Source organism: Echinops telfairi, unplaced genomic scaffold (genome assembly GCF_000313985.2).
Source record: "Echinops telfairi isolate 266 unplaced genomic scaffold, ASM31398v2 ScPeMD7_11;HRSCAF=52, whole genome shotgun sequence".
Classification (NCBI taxonomy): domain Eukaryota; kingdom Metazoa; phylum Chordata; class Mammalia; order Afrosoricida; family Tenrecidae; genus Echinops; species Echinops telfairi.
The window spans coordinates 39,728,713-39,747,126 of record NW_022103908.1 but is presented as its reverse complement, the minus strand read 5'-3'; the positions used below and the strand labels follow the sequence as shown (position 1 = coordinate 39,747,126).

General features: G+C 44.9%; 1 protein-coding gene across 1 annotated transcript in view; it reads right to left on the bottom strand.

Moving 5' to 3' along the window:
* Positions 1-18,414, bottom strand: part of ACOXL (acyl-CoA oxidase like) — a 392,883-nt gene that overhangs the window by 130,986 nt on the left and 243,483 nt on the right. Inside the window, 1 exon segment of the mRNA XM_045287148.1 lies at positions 5,977-6,066. Within this exon segment, the coding sequence (XP_045143083.1) occupies positions 5,977-6,066 (90 nt within the window).

The following is an 18,414-nucleotide window of genomic DNA, read 5'->3' as shown; positions in this document are numbered from 1 at the left end:
GGGAGGGGAGCTGTATACTCTTCTCAGAGTTTAGGGAAGGTCCTGGGTTTCCGGATTAACTCTCCATCCATCTCAGCCTTGCCCTTCTGGTCCCCTTCCTTTGTCTTTTGGATTTGCATTCTGGGGAGTTGTTTGTTCGTGTCTTTCTTTCAAGGGTGCCTTTTAGCCTTCATATTGGGGCTTGTATGTGGTAACTAGCATTTTACTTTGCAAGGGGCTTTCTGGCGGTCATTTGTCATAGCAGGTTGTTCCTGTTTTATGGATGTAAGCTCATCTCTCATCTCTGAAGATGCTAATTAATTTTGGCTTCTCGGATTTATTTCCTCCAGTGCTGGATGTTCTATTTGTTCGTCTTGTTCTTCCTTGCATATGCTGGCTTTCCTTGTGTCAGATCAGCCTTATTAGATACTGTATGCGATTTCTGTTCATTATCATAGGTGTGATGATGGTATTGTGCTTATGTAAGAAAACATGCTTATTACTGGAAGATGAAGTGACGGGACAAAGGGTCTTTGATATATTTTCAAATGGTTTCACACACACACACACACACACACACACACACACACCTTCAGGCAAACAACTATAGAGGGAACACTAAAAAGAAAACTTCAATCTGGCAAAATGTTAACATTTCTTATAAAAGCCTCTCAACCTTACACTTGAATATTTCCAGAATAAAAACTTTGAAAAAGATGAACAGAATGAAAGTATCAGATGTTGCTCGATTTGCACAATCCTATTTGAAGGTGCTTGGTGATTATGAATAACCCCGGGGAACATACCCGTGGGGGGGTTGAAATCCCTGATTTTTACTTTCTTGTTGGAAAACAGAGACCATGGCGTTAAGCAAATTAGGTGATAGGTCACTTGCATTTTTGCATATTTGCAATAGGGGTTAATGACCAATATATGCACAGGTGCTGATGCATATTCTTTAGGAAATCTGCTGGAGTGGATTAGGAAGAGGCTGATCCTGGTATTGCTCAAGTGAGGCAAAAGGAAGTTATGATGGTATTTCATGGGGGGAGCTAGTAATTGGATTTGGTGGAGGGTATAATTAAATTTCACAAAGGGCCTACAACCTTTGCCCTGGGGAAGTAATGACAGGGTCAGACACATTCCTTCTTCCTTAAAGCGACATGTGTAAAACTACAGAAGCCCCAAAGCATACGTCTGCTCTCTCCACAGCTCCCCATAGGACAGTAGCCCCAGCTCTGGGGCCTGCACATTTGAGACTGTTAAATACAACTAAAGGATTGAAAGCAACTAGAGGTGATATCAGAATATTCTGAAACCTCTGAAGTCCATTCATCTCTTACACATGGCATGCCATTCTGCACCATGAGTAGGTTCCTATTTGTTTGATTTCTTCATCTCCATTCTTGAACTATTAATTTTTATGTGTTATAGATTCACATGCCATTATAAGAAGTACTTCAGAAATTTCTTGTATCCTCTACCCAGTTTCTCCCTGTGGTCGCATCATGTGCAAGTACAGCATGGTATCAAAACTAGGAAAAGAGATATTGGTCAGTCCAGAGTTTACTCGGATTTTACACCAATTTTACAAGCAGTCATTGGCATGTGGGTGAGTATTTAGTTACTTGCAATTTTACCAGACATGTAGGTACATGTGACCACTATCACAGGTGGGGTGCAGAACAGTCGCCCCTCAAGGATCCCTCATGATATCCTTGTGTAGGATATAAAAGTCCTCTTGCTTCCTGAACTCTGGCAACTACAACTCAGGTCTGTTCTCCATCTCTGTAATTCTGTTGTTTCAAGAATGCCCAGTGAATTTGGGGCTCCCACTTAATTCTAAGAACCATGAGTTCGTATGCTTGATGCTGGCGCTCATGAAGAGGTCACGGAGGATATGAATTCTATAGCAAGGTTTGTATCCGTTCGTATGCTTAGTTGCTACCTGAGTTTCTACTTTAATGACATGTTTGTTCGTGTCTCTTACCCAGTTCTGATTGGACTGATTGTTTTATGGTTGAATGTTGCTAAAGAGCTTTACAGAATCCAGAAGACAGGCTGCCAAATCTGCAGGCTGGATCCCATTTTATTGGGAGTTAATACAGATATCGTACCATTCCATAGTTCAATCACATCAAACAGCATTGTACAATTGCTACCACAGTCAGTTTCAAAACATTGTCTTCCTTCTTGAACTCCTTGATATCAGCTCCCCTTGACTACCCCAAGCCTCGCTCCCCCACCATACGCCCCAGGAACCCTGATTCTACTTATTGTCTCTATAGGCTCATTGGTCCTAGGTTTCATGTACAAAAAACCCAGAAAAACACATAACAAAGATTCAAGAGGCCTACCCACAATGACAAAATACACCAGTGATGAACCCCCAAATAAAACACGCACACAGAGAAGATCTTGAAAACCGGACCAGGCCCAAAGTGTATAGGAGAGGGGGGTTAAGGGACAAGGTTTTAGCCATTCAAGTCAAGTTTATCATTTTGATCTCCTACAGTCATCTCCCCAACATCCTCTGTTTATTCAGCAAAGGTCAGGAAGCTTATGGCTCCCACTTCATGCTCCCAAGAAGGATCTTCACTCAGGCTAGCTTTCCAAATAGCAGATAGCTATCCAGACTTTAACTGACTCAAACCTGGTGATTCACAAAACAGTGCACCCAGGATTGGAACTGTCTAGTCCATTAAAGCATTCTTCTACAAATGTCAACCAATCAAAATTTTTTTCTTTTAAGTTCCTGGATTTTCTGTACTTAAACTCTGCGCAACGCCGTGAACTCCTGCACTTTCTGTATTGAAACTCCTTAAACTCTTTCTGTACTCCTGTCTGCGGTACTTTCGTGAAATCTCATGTAGCGCTGCCCCACCCAGCTCTCTCTGTTCCTTCACAACCACTTGGCTTTTCTTGCACAGAAGCCCCCGTTTGCCTTTTGACAATTCCCAGGGTTCATTATATATTCCTGGGCCACATCTTCTAATGGGTTCTCACAAACCTTCTCGGTCTGTGGCCGGCTTTGTCGTCTCCGTCAGGGGGTCTCTCACGGAGCAAAAGCTTTTTCATTTGGTGCAATTCGGTGAATCGTAGTTTCCTCTTGTGAGGAATGCTTCTGATGTCAAGTCTAAGAACGATTTGCCGGATCTACAGGTCTCAAAGATTTTTCTCCTGAATATGTTTGGTTTTCCCTTCCAAGTGCGATGAGTTTATATGTTACATTTAAGGCAAGGATCCATTTTGAGTTCATTTCTATAAGGTGTGAGACTTCACTTGAGTTTATTTTACTGCCTCTGGATGCCCAATTATTCCAGCCAGCACTGTTTGTTGAAAAGGCTATGTTTTCTCCATTGAGTTATTTTTGCACCTTGTCAAGAAAATCAATTGAGTATATTTGTGTATGGGTCCTTTCTGGGTTCTCTATTCTGTTCTATTTACCCATGTGTCCATCTCTCCACCAATCACACCCGGTATCTATTAGTGGAATAGCTCTAAATCCCTGGGGGCTGAGCTGCTTTTCCACGGAGTTTGACTGATGGATCGTGGGGACTGCCAAAAAGATTTCGGTTGTTAGATTGCCCTCTTCTGGGCCATTTGGCTGCGGGGCTTTTATCTGTCTGTGCCTTTTGGAGGCAGTTTAGGATGGATGCCTACTATCCTGTTTTTTTCTCAAGTCCCACATGTCCCTAGGAAGCGTCGCCCCCACCCCACCCCCCACCCCCGCCCAATCCCCTTTCCACCTTGCAGAGTCTGTCTGTGAGTGCTTGCTGTGCTATGTCCAGGGTGTCATGGAGGGAACATGAAAGACCTGAAAGGTCTGGGCCTTTCCAACTTGGTGGAACTGAACGTCCTTATTCTTTGTTTACATGAAAACACAAGCTTGCGACTTTATTCTCTGTATTGTTTGATATCACTTGACTTAACATGTGTTCCGTTTTTCATGTCTGCTACAAACTCTTTCGTCAGCATGACACTGTTGCTGTCATTGTCAGTTGCTGACGGGTTGTTTCGGACTCTTGACAAGCCCTGGGCATCAGCCTTGTCTCCCAGAGCACCTCTGGGTGGGTTCCAACTGCCAACCTTCCCGTTTATAGTCTCGCGATTAACCATCTGTGCCACCCAGGGACTCCAGAGCTAGGTCATTCCCCACTGAGTGTCCAGAACTTGATTTACACAGCTGTTTGCTTATGGCTGAACACATAGGTTCCAGATCTATTGTTGCAATCACGAATGCACTGATGGAAGCATGAGTGCAGTGCGCCTCTCCTGTCTGTAGGACGGAAGCTGCAGGAATCGAATTACATACAGCCCTTCACAACAAAGGAGCCCTGCTGGTACAGTGGATTAATTGCTGGGCTGCTAACAGCAAAGTCAGCAGTTCAAACCCATCAGTGGCTCTGGGGGAGAAAGATGGGGGTCTGCTTCCATAAATACTTACCATCTCGGAAACCCTAAAGAGCAGTTCTACTCAATCCTACAGGTCATCAAGAGTCAGGACTGACTTGTTACCACTGAGTCTATAACAACAAGGGAGAGCATCCCTTGGGTCCTCACCAATCCCAGGCTCAATCATGCTGTGGTGGGGTGACATTTCCTAACGTGGCTCTTCAGCCCAAGTCTCTGTAACTCCCACCAAATGATTTGCAAACACCCTGTGCAAATAGGGTGTTTTTAACACTAATAGAGAGGATTGGTGTGCTTTACTCAATCCCCCTGACCTCTGGGGGTTGAAAGGATGAGCCATCTTTGCAGCAGGAGCAGGGAGAGAAAGCCAGGGACCATTGGAAGAGCACCTTCCAGATCTCCGTCTGAAGTGGCGGAGGCACGAGAGGCTGTGGCATGGAGACTGTGGGACAGAGCAAGAGGAACAGCGCTGAGACCCTGGGATTGTGAGACAGAGTGACAGGTGGGCCCCCTGGTCCAGGAAGGCTATTGGACCACGTGGCCAAGAGGCTAAGGATGGCAGTGAGATTCAGCTGCTTGCTGAGGAGAGGTGGAGCAATGACTGGATCCCTACTGCTTACCGATCTTGACTTGTGATCACCTAGTAGCTTCCCTCAGAAACCCCCATAATGGTGAGTATTATCTATGAATTTGATGTGACCATTGAAACAAATGACCACACCCAGTAGAGAAGTCCAGTGGTGTGGGAGGAACAGTTGGTGTCAGAATAGGCACAGAAGGACGGAGAGCAGAGGCATGTGACACTTGCTTTGTGGACATGGAGAAGCCCAAGGAGGTCCGCTACGGCCACTTGTGCCAGTGATTGAACCTGCTCGTCAGCACAAGCCCATGTGTGATGGAAAGAAAACGGTGCCGTATTAAGCCATGATGTGCATTGCTTTGATCCTTCGTGAGGTGGCTCGATTGCCTTTCTTTAGTAAACTGTCTTCTCATGTCGCATGCACGCACACGCGCGCACGCGCTTGCACGTGTGTGTGTGTGTGTGTGTGTGTGTGTGTGTGTGTGTGTTCATCTTTTGGGGCATGACATATTCAACAGGACTGGCTTCCCTAGAAGAGAAATCTGCCCGAGAATGCACAAGAAGTCGTTTTCTCACACCAAAGTAATGTCATCAAAGACTAACTGAGAACGCAGTGCCACTGAGTGGATTCTGACTCATCTTGGCGCTCAAGGGTGGAAGGAGTAGAAGGACTGCTTTCAAAGACTGTCAATCTTTTATGAGAGCAGACTGCCACAGCTTTCTCCCCTACAGCCGCTGGGGAATCGGAACTGCCACCCTTTCATCCAAGCAGCCATGTGCTTAACCGCGGCCCTACCAGGGCTCCGTCCAAAGAGCAAGTAGGAGAGAAATCTTCTGATTCCCCCTCTCACATCTGCAAAAATCAAGTGCCTAACAGGAAAACACCTGCCAATCGAATACAGATATCCGATATAGATAAAGCATACAAAATACTTTAGATTTTTTAGATAACGCTTGATCTTGAAAGTTATACCGTTGAAAAATAAACATTTCCTGAGTCTTACCTGCAGCATAACAACGTTGTCACCTTCAAATGTTACAAACACATCTGTGTCACCCTTTAAGGCTGAGATTCGATTTTCCATCATGTAACCCTATTGCAGAAAAAGAGAAAATAGATGCAGGTTGAATTCCCAATCCCAAGCTTATGCAGAATGAATTTCTAAATCTAAAAAACAGAATAGCTCGAGAACAAAATCCTGTAGCTCTGTTCACTGTAAGAACACTGATGCTTCATGTTAACGTTTAGTCTGGGGGGTATCAACTTCCTTTTTAGTAAAACATTTGAAAATAGTTATATTTTTCTAAATATTTTAACAAATTGGGCTGATTATGTCTCACGCTTATGAGTTACAGCAGAAGCAAGTTATTGACGATTATATTCTACCATATGTAGGAATCTAATATCTCCCACCCCTCCAAAGAGTGGCTAATACACCTCTGACTCTCGGGAAACAGCACACAAATCTTGAATAAATCACCTCTCTGACTCTTACTATCATTAAACACGCCAAAAAAAACCCCAACAAACCCCAAATCCAAACTCACTGCATTCGAAATGCTGCTGACTCGTAGCAGCCCTAGAGACTGGGATAGAGGTCCCCTGAGAGTTTCAGGGACTCTGTTCACAGGAGTAGAGAGCCCCAACAGAGCAGTGGATGATTTCAAACTGCTGACCTTGCAGATCACAGTCCAACCCATAACCACAAGGCCACCATGGCTCCAGCGTTAAACACGACGCATCAGAAATCAATATTCCAGCTTGTTATTTGTTTAACTTCCTGAAACCCTCCTTTTGATGGCTAGTCATTTTCGAACTATCAATAGTGTGCATGCACACAAACTGGGAGAATCAACAACCCAGGATGAAACAGGTGCGGCCCCAAACAAAATGTGAAGGGAGCAGGGCCTGCCTTTGTTTAGCCCAAGGCTCCTTCTTCCCCGGAAGGCTTCCACAACCTTCCTTCAGCACTCATGCGCCCCTCTCCCGCCTCCATTAACTTTCCAGGCTCTTCCCCTCTGTCCAAAAATCTGTTTTCACAAATCCATCTGTTCTAAGGTTATTTGGGAGACAGATGTTAGGCCCCTCCACCCAGGAGTCTTTAACGTTTGCATTAATAATGCATTGCCATCAACGCAAGTGTTAGTCTCAAAAGTCTCAAGCATGGTGGGATATCAAGGGTCCCAGAACAATGCTACAGCCTGCCACTCCTACCCTCGACTCTCCTGTGCCCTCTGGGGTCCTGCTGCCTATCCCCAGTACCACTAGCTATCAAGGAGATTCCAACTCCTGGTGCCTCTGTGTCTGTCACAGTAGAATTGGGCTCCATGGAGTTTATAATGACTGGATTTGAGGAAGTAGATGACCAGGACTAGATTACCAGGGGTGGATTAGAATCTCCAACCTTTCAGTTAGCAGCCCATTGGGTTAACCCTTTGCACCATGCTCTGCTACCTGCAGAGCCCAGGAAACTTGTGAGGAGCGGGCCCCACTTCCTTCAGGGAGCCCACCTTGCCCTCTGCAAGGCAAGTGCAAACAGTGTTAGCATCTGAAGTTTACAGACGCCAAAGAGTCTTCAGGAGGCTGTAGAAATACTACATTACTTAAATAAGTCTAAATTTATTCTATTTATGGATAACTAGATGGGGAACATTTCCATCCTACAGAGGTTCGACCACCTCATAAACAAGCCACAGGAAATCCCACCCTAACTGAATGTGATCACACGTTCAGTGTGTTCCCACCCCAAGGACTTTGCTGACTCCTTTGAAGCGTCATGGGTCTACCCTTTATTGAGTGCCCACTACCAGCCACATACTGTGCGGCATGCTTTGTGTAAACTTCACTCATTTCATTTAATAATCATGGTTCTCACCACAATTGTGGGAGATGGGTGTTACCGCTGCCATTTTACAGAGGAAGTGTGAGGGGCTCAGAAGGTTCTTGAATAATCTCCCAAGGTTCAGAGTGGGAAAATTGTAGCATTAAATATCCAGCCTTCAAGGAGTCTGCATGGTGCAGTGAGTAAAGCGGAGGAAACCGCTAACCAAAAGGTTGATCGTTTGAATCCACTAGGCGCTCCATGGGAGAAAGATGAGGCAGTTTGCTATGAAGATTCCTAGCCTCAGAAACCCTGGTCGAAGTTCCACTCTTAGCACATAGGCTCTCCTGTTGGGCTTCACTGTTCCAGTGAGATATGGCTCATGGGCAATGGGCAATTCAGTCTTCACAAGACTTGATAAACCAGCACACTGTCAGACACCATGACGAAGGATCAAGTCTGCATTAGGTGTCCCATGTGCAGTGCCTCTCTTTTCTTCACAACAACGTCTCACTACTCACATTTTAGAAATGAGAAAGCTGAGGGTCAGCGAAATGTCCTCGCTCTCCTCCAGCCACTCTGGCGGTGCCCTTCCCTCTGCCTGGAACGCGCCCCTCTATCTCAGTGGTGCTCACTCCCTCCATTCATTCCAATCTCTGGTCAAAAGTTGCCAACACACGGAGGCTGTTCCTGACCTTCTCACGGAGCAGTGGCCCCACTTACCACCATCACGTGCTATTCCCTTGCCTGTATTGCTTTTTGTTCACCATACATCATGCTACTGCAATTGTACAGCGGTGCTCTAATCAACTATCCATGTAGTTGTTCACTGTCTGCCTGCCCCATCTAGACTGTACATTTTCCAGGGACACAGACTTTATCTGGTTCATGGTACATCCCCTGCACAAACATGCAGCCTACCCCACTGGAGGAGCACAATGTTGTATTAGCTGACTTCCAGAGTACAATCACTTGCTGGTGAGTGGTTAATTAGGGTTGAGCCTGGGGCCATCTACCTTGAATGTCCACAGGCTTCCTTATCTTCTACCAGTAGGACAGATGACTGGACAGACACATGGGTAAGGTGATGGACAGCAGGTGAGAAGACAAATGAGCAGACTCAACGTTACATGCCACATGGATTCAACCACCCCTCTGACCTGGGTTAAATTCCACAAAGCAAGTGCCCAGTGGGCAGAGGGATAGGCTGGCCACATTCCTTGTTGAGGGAAAAGTTCAAATGCCACAGAGATAGCCTATACCATGGGCCACAAGGAGAAGGTCCCCATGTCAGCTTTGGGTAATAGGTAGAGGCAAGAGCTGTCTGAGACGTGGTTCAAGATGAAGTGAGAGAAGACACCCTGGAAAAGTGTCAACCAAGGCCACAGGGTCACCACAGCTCGGATATTTAAGGGGGTGAACCCAGTCATCGAGGGCTGGAGGTAAACTGGTTAGCACAGGCACACTCCCACTGACTGTCATTCCGTCAATTCCGATGATCGAGGTAGTCCCCCAGTGTATCATGCATTGGAGTTAAGATGAACTGTACTTATGACCATCTGGTTTTGCTTCTTCCGCATTTTATCATGAGCAGTGTGCACTAGACACAAGGCTGCTGTGTATTATTTGCTGACGTAACCATGCTCAGATGTTCACGCACGTGTGTCATGTTTCCAACACCCGAAGATAAAGACCAGAACAATAACAAACACTGATGGCAATAAAAGGTAATAATAATGAAAGCTTTAAAAACTTTTTTTAATGGAGGTATGGGAGATAGATCAGAACCTATTTAGGACAGAGTCATCAGGACAGAACGCCATCCTGAGTCAGAGACTAGCTGTACCTGTGCGGACTTATGACACGCTTGAAAAGGGCCTGAACACAGGTATTGATGTTGCAGCCACAGCTGTGAGAGGAAGCAGCCCAAAGTGGTGAATGCAAACCTCACCCCAGCTGCTACAGGCTGGGGTGCAGGATAGTGCGACCAGGTGGTGTCCTGACACTCCAGACTCTCCCAGCGGGGGACCCATCCCAGAAGGCGGTCATGCCCTCCCAGAGAATGTGGAGCAAAGTTCTAATTGGCCCAGCATGCAGACCCTCAGCCCTCACACAGGCCTCGGGATGGGACCAAGAGCAGCAGCCTAGAGCAAGGAGGGGGACTCTCTAGAGCCTGCTCTTTGCAGATGGTGCAGGGAAGGGGGAGCCCCAAGCAGGAGAGGGAGAAATCCAGGAGAAAGACAGCACTTGAAGGAACTCTGAGAGCGTTCCCAAGAAAGATCAAAGGCATAGCCTCCTGGGCCCTGGGAGAAGGCACCACTCTCCCACAGACTGGGGCACCCGAGGGGGCTCAGAGCCAGGGAAAAGCATGCATTCTACAGGTAGGTCTCCACCGAGGCTCCAGAGAGCAAGAGACCAGGAGACCAGGGATGGCCCGTGATGCTCTTCAAGGCTGTGCCCTCAGGGTCAGAATAGGACCTGGGACCTCCGCCATCTCTCTGAGTCTGGCTGAAGATGCCTCCCTCACTCCCCAAGCACTGTCCTTGAGAGAGAGACTTGTTTCGGCATTGCACTTCCTCCAGAGCTCCAGGGAGTCAGTCTGCAAGCTGAGGAGGTTGGAATAACTTCATTCTTGAAGAAGGCGAAGAAGACCAGTTAGTCCTCAGGGGCCAGAATGGAATAATCCGCAGGGAAGACATACTGATTCAGGTGTCCAAACTCCCTGAGTGTTCCCATGGAACACTCTCCTGGAATCAAATGCCTTCCATGAGAAACCTGCTTCTGCTCAGGAGAAGGAACCTTGGCATGCCCCAAGACACCAAGGCCCTGTGACTTCCATGCTATTTTCCTACTGTGATGACAGTCCATATTGGCCACTCCGCATTGTCCCTCTACCTGTCCGTCTGATGGGAGCATCATCATGTTCTCCTGGCAGTTTGTCCTCTTTTTCTAAGCCTCCTAGTTGTAACAGCAGTCCCTGGGGAAGAGGTGGACTGCATCCCCAGCGCCAAAGACATCTGGTCAGCAAATCACAGGGTTCTCAAGCGTCCACATAGAGTGTGCCAACTAAATGACAGTCCCTGGGCTCCATCTACCCAACGCACACTCTCAGTCCTTTGCTGCCAGAGTTGTGCTGATTTAGGGTACGAGGGCCTCTACCTCAGTTGTGGATGTTTCATATATGCCGATGAGCTCGCCTGACTCCACTCACTGCTCTACCAGATCAGGCAGGTCTCTCCAGGAACCGTGCCTGAAGAATGGGCTGGATGCATGCCCTGTATATCTCTGTTACGAATCTCTCCACTGTAGGGCTCTTGGTCCATCTAAAGTAAAAACTAAAATGTTGCTTTGAGGAGGGCAATAAAAACATCACAGAGCAGAGAGAGTGTGCCCATGTGACCGTGTGCGCGCTCTTCCAAAGCCTAATCTCAGATGGTGCACGTTCACCAAAAGAGATAAATCGATGCTGACTGCCTAGCCAACTTGAGTAAATCTTTGCAAGCCTTAGGAAATCCTTCGCTAAGCCGTCTCCCAAAAGTGTGCAGTAGAAACTTAGGGTTTTATTATAAAATAGAATGGCAGTTCCCACAAGTGTTTTCTTTCCATATTGGGCCCCTGGGAGGAGGGATTTGTTTATATATTTCTGGTTGGGACGGGTGGGAAAAAGTGAATAAAGCAGGGGAGGGTGACAAAGAAACAGGTTCCACACACACACACACACACACACACACACACACAAATAATATTTTCCATTAACTTTACTTCACTTATAATAAAAAAGAAACATAGAGGAGAGGGAATTCTAAAAGCCAAGAGAATGCTCATGGGTCTCATAGCCCAGGGTCTTATCTCCCTTGAAGAACAAGCACACTTGGTGGATAGTGTTACTCTACGCATAGCCATCTGGGTTATATAGACCCTCTTAACAACTCATTGTAAATGTCATTAAAGTTGTTTCTCATTTCAATGTAAGCGCCACACAATTTATTTTATGATTCAAACATTGCACTCTGAAGGTTAAATGTTTTCTGGCTGTTTTCAATGATCTCTGACTTTTTAACTGTGTGATTAATTTAATAAATGCATCTGAACAAATTAAAGACAGGCTTTCTGCACCTCACTCCCCCAAAACAAATTGAGGGTAACTACCAGTTGTCACTGCATCTATTCTGCCTCATTTGTCCAGAGGGTTTTCACGGCTGGAACTTTTCAGAAGCAGATGGGCGGGCCTTCCTTCTCAGACGCTGACATGATTGTTCGGTGCGCTGGCTTATCGTGACCCTACGCACCACAGAAGGAAACCCTGCCAGTTCTTCACCATCCTCACAACCACTGTTGTGTCCAGGCCCATTCTCGCAGCACTGTGTCAATCTATTTCATGGAAAGAATGCCTTCTTTCTGCTGACTCTCTATTTTAACAGGCATTCAGTCCATTTTCAGGGACGGATCTTTCGTGATAACCATGTCCAAGTTATGTGGATATTGTCTCACCATGTCTCCTTTTAAGGAGCACTTCGGTATACTTCTCCCAAGACAGATCGGGTGTTATTCAGGCAGTCCATGGTCAAAGAATGAAACCGCAAAACCCCCCTCAAACTCACCGGCATTGAGGAGCTGGTAGTTTTGAACTGCAGACCACAAGGATCACAGCCCAAGGTGTACCCACTACACCACCAGGGCTCACAGACCACGGTGCTTTAAATATTCTTCACTGGCTCCTTAATTCAAATGCATCCATTCTTTCGTAGTTTTCTTTGTCCATTGTCCAATTTTCATATACATCTGAGGCAACTGAAAGTACCTTGGTCTGAGCCAAACACACCTTAATCCTGAAAGCCATATTCTGGCTCTCTTCAAAGAGTCCCATTGAAGCAAATTTCATGTTGACCCTATAGGGCAGGGTATAACTGTCCCCGCGGGTTTCTGAGATGGGAACTCTTTACAGCACTAGAAAGCCTCATATTTCTCTCTTGCAGAAGCTGGTGGTTTTGAACTGCTGACCTCACAGTTAGCAGCCCACCACATAACCACTGCACTATGCATCCGAATGGACTTGATGGCAATCAGTTTGGTTTGGTGCAGCAGATTTGTCTAATAGAATACATCATTTGATCTTTTGCCTACTACTTTCGGAAGCATGGACTGTGGATCCAAGAAAAAGTAAATTCGTGATAAGATCAGTCTTTTCTCCATTTAAACTGATACCGCCTATTAGTCCAGTTATGAGGAGCTTTTTGCCCCTTTGCACTGAATGGGACTTCACTCTGAAAGCTAGTCTTTGATCTTCAACAGTAAATGCTTCTGGTTCTCTTCCCTTTCAGCAAACAAGGTTGTGTCATTTGCATATTACAGATATGAGCCTTTCTTTAGTCTTGATGCCAAGTTCTTCTTCATATTATCCAGCTTCTAGGATTATTTGCTCAGCATATGGAATAAATACTGTATATACTCATGTATGAGCCAAGTTTTTTCAGCACATTTTTAATGCAGTCTATGTGGTAAAATTAGGTTACTTGGAGACTTCAAGGGAGATGGCGACAGAGTAACACATACCAGAGGGACTCCGCAGAATTCAGCCCAGGAGAGTTGCTTAGAGGGAAATTCAACACTGCTGGAACACAGCAGGAGCATCATTAAGAGAAGTGGGCAAAGACCCACAAGGTTTTGAGGGGCTTGGGGCGTTTGGCTTACCACAGTGGAGGCTGGCTTGGGCTTGACCTTAGGCCCGCCACTGTCTCTGCCAGAGCCGGGACCATCTGGAGCCTGTGAGGGGGCTGAATCTCAACACAGCCACAGTTTGCCCCGCCTGCCTCGGGGCAGGGATGAAACCCTTGCAGCTCCACTGACAGGGATTGGGGCTCAGCTGCTTTCTTATTTTTGTTTCCCTCTCTAATCTCTACCACCCCCACAGTCTCAGCTGGCAGTGCAGGGGATTTTTCTCAACACAGCCACAGTTTACGGCTGCCTCGGGGCAGGGACTAAACCCTTGCAGCTCCACAGGCGGGGATCTGGACTCAGCTACATTGTTACTTTTGTTTCCCTCTCTTCTCGCTATCCCCCCACAGTCTTGCAGGGCTGTGCAGGGGATTTTTCTCAACACAGCCACAGTTTACGGCTGCCTCCGGGCAGGGACTAAACCCTTGAAGCTCCATGGGCAGGTACCAGGGCTCAGCTACATGGTTACTTTTGTTTCCCTCTCTTCTCTACATCCCTGCACAGTCTCAGCAGGCTTATTTTAAATTGTTTTTGCTCCTCTTTGTCTCTTTCCTGTTCTCTCACACTCCACTTCTGACCTCCAGACCACTCCCCTTAGCCTAGGGCATTTACTCCTGCCCCATACCCAGCTAGGTGAGCTCCACCATGTGCAGCTAGCCCAATGCTGGGGAGAGCCCTGCTGACTCCAACCAGAGGATACTCCACCCAACTTCTTACCGGGGAATTCCTGCCTGTGTGCCTGGGAGCCTAAGGCAGCTCGGCCATCACTCATCAACATTCCAAGCTGCTGCAGGAACCTCTGCCCAACCTCTGCAACATCAAAGCAGTCAACCCACCAGCTTTCTGGGGCACTCCCCTGAGAGGGAAGCCACAGGAGGATAAAGTGGTAGGGTAATCCCTTAGTGAATATGCAGTAGGCAGTTCAAAGAAGCATTCCTACAAGTCTCCCAGAGAGAGCCAGTGCTTTTCGACTACCTGGAAAATGGCACCAGGCTCCTCTAAAACAACGCCATCAGCCCCAACGACCTCAACGGAAAAAAACAGGAGAAACAAAAGGCAGAAGATGTCCCGAATATAATGACATACATAGAAGAAGCAGACATTAAGCTGCGACAGAAAGAAATTTTCAGAATGCTGCCTGGAGTCATACAGGCTATGAGGGAAACAATACAGAAAAAGGATGAAATGATAGAGGAGATAAAGGCCAAACACCAAAAGGAAATACAGGAGCTTAGGGAGAAGATAACAAAAGCCAGTAGCAGAAACATGTACCTCAAGAATCGACTGGAGGACACAGAGAACCGCATCAGAGACTTGGAGGACAGCCAAGCAGACTTGAACAAAGGTGAACAAAAATCTAATAAGATGATCAGAGATGCTGAAGAAAACCTAAGAGCTATGTCTGACGCTATGAAGCGGAACAACATTGGAATTATTGGCTTACCAGAGGACGACACAACAAAGAAGACATCTGCAACAATAGTGAGAGAATTCTTGGAAGAAAATGTGGCCAGTTTAATGAATGAAAACCAAGCGACCATTCAGGAGGCTGAAAGAACACCAGCTAGACTGAATCCCAAGAAGAGGTCACCAAGGCAGATAATAGTTAAACTATACAACTTTGAGGGAAAGGAGGAAATCATGAAAGCAGCAAGGGAAAAACAAACAATAACATTTAAAAGTTCCCAAATAAGAATATGCTCAGCCTTAACAGCAGAAACTATAAATAAGAGGAGAGAATGGAGTAACATATTCCAAATATTGAAAGAAAACAACACAAACCCAAGAATACTCTATCCAGCCAAATTATTGATCAAGATAGATGGAAAAGTAAAAGTCTCCACAGACAAGGAAAAACTCAAAGAATATGTTAGAAGTAACCCAGCCAAAGATCCTTGCCAACCCAGTATGGGCAGAAGAACAACACTCACCAAGAATAAATAAGAGACCGCCACATAGAACAACCTCACCAGAGGGCAACAAAGAGAAAACAGACCCCAAGATAGCATTCGTTTAAGGAAGGAAAGAAGTCAAGAATGATACAAACACACATACACAACACACTAATGAGAAAGGAAAGTAGGAAAACACCCAACACGAAATGCGTAAGATGATATCACAGAGTCTGCAGATGGAGATAATAACCTTGAATATCAATGGCCTGAATTCAGGCATTAAGAGACTGAGACTAGAAGACTGATTTAGAAACACAACCCATCAATCTTCTGCCTACAGGAGACACATCTCAAGACTACAGACAAAAATAAGCTGAGAATCAAAGGCTGGAGAAAGGTATATCAAGCAAACAGCAATTTAAAAAAAGCAGGTGTTGCAATCTTAATCTCGGATAAAATTGGTTTCAAAGTGCAAACCATAAGAAGAGATAAGGAGGGACACTATATAATGCTCAAGGGAATGGTAGACAAAGAACCACAAAGCATTATAAACATATATTCCCTGAATGAGAGACCCGCTGAATATGTCAACCAAAGACTCCAAAAGATGAAAAATAAATCACAGCCTCAACAATTATAGTGGGTGATTTCAATTCACTGCTCTCTGAGAAAGACAGATCACAAGAAAAGAAACTCAACAAGGAGACTAGAGACCTAAACACTACAATTAGACAATTCGACCTGATAGACATTTACAGAGCTTTTTATCCAAATACAAAAAAAATTCACATTCTTCTCAAGCCCACATGGCACATATTCAAAGACAGACCACAAGCTGGGGCATAAGGCGAATCTACATAAATTTAAGCACATTGATATCACACAGACCTCTCTCTGACCACTGTGCCATAAGGCTGGAAATCAACAACAACAAAAAAAAGGAAGACGAAGAAAACAAGAGCAAACAATTGGAGGATGAATAACTCTCTACTGCAAAAGGAGTGCATACTGGCTCAGATCAGAGATGAAATTAGGAAATTTCTAGAAACCAACAAGAATGAGCACACGACGTACCAAAACTTATGGGACACAGCAAAGGCAGTTATCAGAGGAAGGTTCATAGCAATACATGCACACCTGAGAAAGGAAGAGAGACTCATGATTGATATGCTGGCACAAAATTTACAACTAGAGCAGAGTCAATCCTACTAATAGCAAAAGAAAAGAAATTATAAAAATCAGGGCTGAGATTCAGGAGAGGGAAAATAAGAAAACTATGGGGAAAATTAATGCTGCTAAAAGTTGGTTCTTTGAAAGGATAAACAGAATCAACAGACCACTGGCAAACCTAATCAGAGAAAGGAGGGAACAAATTTCAATAGCAAGAATAAGGGATGAAAAAGGGGACATTACAGCAGACCCTAATGAAATCAAAAGGATAATTACAAAGTATTGTACTCTAATGAATTCAACAACTTGGAAGACATGGACAAATTCTTGGAAAAACAATCCCTCCCTAGACTATTCTCAATGGATGTCAAGAATCTCAACAGACTCATGGCAATAGAATAGACAAGGTTATCAAGGGATTACCAACCAAAAAATCCCCTGGACCAGATGCTTCACTGGAGAATTCTACCAAGCATTTAGGGAAGAACTAACACCAATCCTACACAAATTCTTCCAGAGCATAGAAAAAGATGGCAAACTCCCGAACTCCTTTTATGAAGCTAGTATAACTCTGTTACCAAAACCGGTCAAGGATCCCACAAGAATCGAGAACTACAGACCAATATCCTTAATGAACACTGATGCAAAAATCCTTAACAAAATACTAGCCAACAGAATACAAAAGTATATAAAACAAATAATGCACCATGACCTCGTGGGATTCATACCAGGGATGCAGGGATGGTTAAACATACGAAAGACCATTAGTATTATTCATCACATTGACATGAAAAACTATAAGAACCACATGATAAAATGCAGAAAAAGCATTTGACAACATCCAACACCAATTCCTGTTTAAAACACTTGAGAAGATAGGAATGGAAGAAAAATTCCTCAAGACGATACACGCTATATATGAAAAACGAACAGCCAACGTGGGAGTCAATGGAGAAAAGACTAACACAATCCCACTGAAAAAGAGGACCAGACAAGGATGCCCCTTGTCCCCACTCATTTAATATCATGCTGGAAGTTTTAACTAACAGCATAAGGGAAAGAAAAGACAAAGGTATTCGTCTGGGGAAGGAAGAGGTGAAACTATCATTATTTGCACATGATATAATTTTATATATGGTAAATCCCAAAATCTCGGAGGAGTTTGGCAGAGTGGCAGGATACAAAATCAACAAACAGAAGGCCATTGGATTGTTATACACATCGGATAAGACCACAGAAGAGGAGATCAAAAAGTTTGTACCCTTCACAATAGACAAACATAAATTGAAATATCTAGGGATATATCTGACTAAAAGAACAAAAGATCTATTTGGGGAAAACTACAGAACACTATTATAAGAAACCAAGAGTGACCTCAAAAAATGGAAGAATACCCCATGCTCGTGGATTAGAAGACACAACATACTCAAGATGTCAGTTCTGCCAAAGACACTATATAAGTTTAATGCAATCCTGATACAATTACCCTCATCTTTCTTCAAAGAAATGGAAAAACTGATTACCAATATCATATGAAGTGGAAAGAAGCCCAAAATTAGCAGAGAACTTCTCAAGAAGAAGAACACAGTGGGAGGACTTGCTTTACCTGACTTTAGTACATACTATACAGACACAGTTGTCAAAACCGCATGGTATTGGTACAATGACAGATACTCAGACCAATGGAAAAGAACTGAAAACCCAGAAATAAAATCATCAGCATACAGACAACTGATCTTTGATCAGGGCCCAAAATATATCTAATGGGAAGCAGATGCCCTCTTTAACAAGTGGTGCTGGAAAAAATGGATATTTACCTGCAGAAAAATGAAGCAAGACC